Source organism: Elaeis guineensis, chromosome 10, assembly GCF_000442705.2.
Source record: "Elaeis guineensis isolate ETL-2024a chromosome 10, EG11, whole genome shotgun sequence".
Taxonomy (NCBI): domain Eukaryota; kingdom Viridiplantae; phylum Streptophyta; class Magnoliopsida; order Arecales; family Arecaceae; genus Elaeis; species Elaeis guineensis.
The window spans coordinates 18,505,319-18,506,971 of record NC_026002.2 but is presented as its reverse complement, the minus strand read 5'-3'; the positions used below and the strand labels follow the sequence as shown (position 1 = coordinate 18,506,971).

General features: G+C 51.4%; 1 protein-coding gene across 1 annotated transcript; it reads left to right on the top strand.

Annotated features, from left to right (window-relative positions):
• LOC105053281 (vacuolar iron transporter homolog 5) lies at positions 1-1,024 on the top strand. Its single transcript, XM_019853226.3, has one exon. It carries the CDS (start codon positions 6-8, stop codon positions 801-803), a length of 798 nt encoding a protein of 265 aa, XP_019708785.1. The 5' UTR covers positions 1-5; the 3' UTR covers positions 804-1,024.
• The last annotated feature ends 629 nt before the right edge of the window (positions 1,025-1,653 follow it).

Genomic DNA, 1,653 nt, shown 5'->3' with positions numbered 1-1,653 from the left:
CCACCATGAAAGCAGCAGAGCTTGCCAACGGGCGCTCCGAGCGTAAGCTCTCGGTGCCTGATGAACCTCATGGCGGCGACGAGAAGGAAACACGAGCACAGCGAGCTCAGTGGCTCCGAGCTGCAGTCTTAGGCGCCAACGATGGCCTACTGTCCACAGCTTCTCTCATGCTTGGAGTTGGATCAGCCAAGGAGGATCGGCGGTCTATGATAGTCTCCGGGGCCGCTGGCGCCGTCGCCGGTGCATTCAGCATGACCGTCGGCGAGTTCGTGTCTGTATCCATGCAAAGAGACATTGAAATGGAAGGAAGAAAAACAAAGTCAGTCGAGCAGACTGCCATGGCTTCAGCTATTAAAAACTTCACTCCACCGCCGCCACCGCCGCCGTCGCCGGCAATACTAGCAGCTGCATCACCACCTCTAGCGTTGTCCGGCCTGTCAGCGGGGAGGTCGCCGATGATGAGAGCAATTGCAGCAGCTAGAAGCAGGGAAGTCGGCAAAGGTGATGATGGAGAGCCGCTGCCAAGCCCGATCAAGGCGGCGGCGGCTTCGGGGCTTGCGTTCATGGCCGGTTCACTGGTGCCGTTCCTGTCGAGCGCTTTCATTAGCCATCATTGGATAAGGCTTTTGGTGCTTGCTATCGTGACATCGGTTGCTCTGGCTGCGTTTGGAGGACTAGGAGCTTATTTGGGTGGGTCTCAGGTGAGGACGTCGGCGATGAGGGTGCTGATCGGAGGGTGGGTCGCAATGGGGGTCACCTACTTGTTGCTTAAGCCCCTGGGTAAAGATCACAAGGATGGATGATTAGGTGCCTTCTTCTCGCTCGGTAATACTACTTTATATACGATGAAATGGTAGGTGGCAAATAAATTGTTCGGATTGTCACTCAACTTCCTTCTTTGGCTTATTACAAGTGTGTCATGTATTAGTATAGGTTGATGTGTCTAGTCTTCTCTTCCTCTGTTGGATGGATGTCTGGTCAGGACATTACTTTCCAAGATCTTTTTAGTACCATGCGATACAACAGAAAGAAAGAAGAAATAAAATAAAACAATCAAAATACGTAGATCAGCCACAAAAGGGCTCGCCCTCACGGGGCATGCAAACTTCACTATGAAAAAAAAAATTTACAAGAGGAGACCTCATCCTCAACCCTTATACACCAAATTCTCTCTCACCTGAAGTTCTCCTTACAAAAGCTCTCTCTCTTGGAAAACCCTCTTGAACCCTTGAAGTGCCCAGCGTCCACTGTCCAGGAGCCATACTCCTTCTCTCTCAGCTCCTTCTTTCTCAGCGGCCTCACGCCTCTCTCTTTCTCTTTCTCTTCTCGGGTTCCGCGCGGCATCCTCAGCAAAAAAACTGAATCACCCACATCCTTCTTCACTGTTCAGACCCTTTTATAAGGCTAAAACTTAATTAGATTAGGTTTAAGAGTCCTAATCAAATCCAATTAAGGCCCCAAACTGTTGGATCATTATCGAGAACTTCCTGGGCCGTTCGATCGTGATCGATCTACGAAATAGTACCGTGGACCGTGAGAAATATGTGAAAAACATCCACGCGGTCTACAGGCCCAGCCGTGGACCGCTCAATCCACGATGGACCGAGGTACAGGCCTAGGCAAGGTGCCTGGGCCTGGGTCACGCCCGCGCGC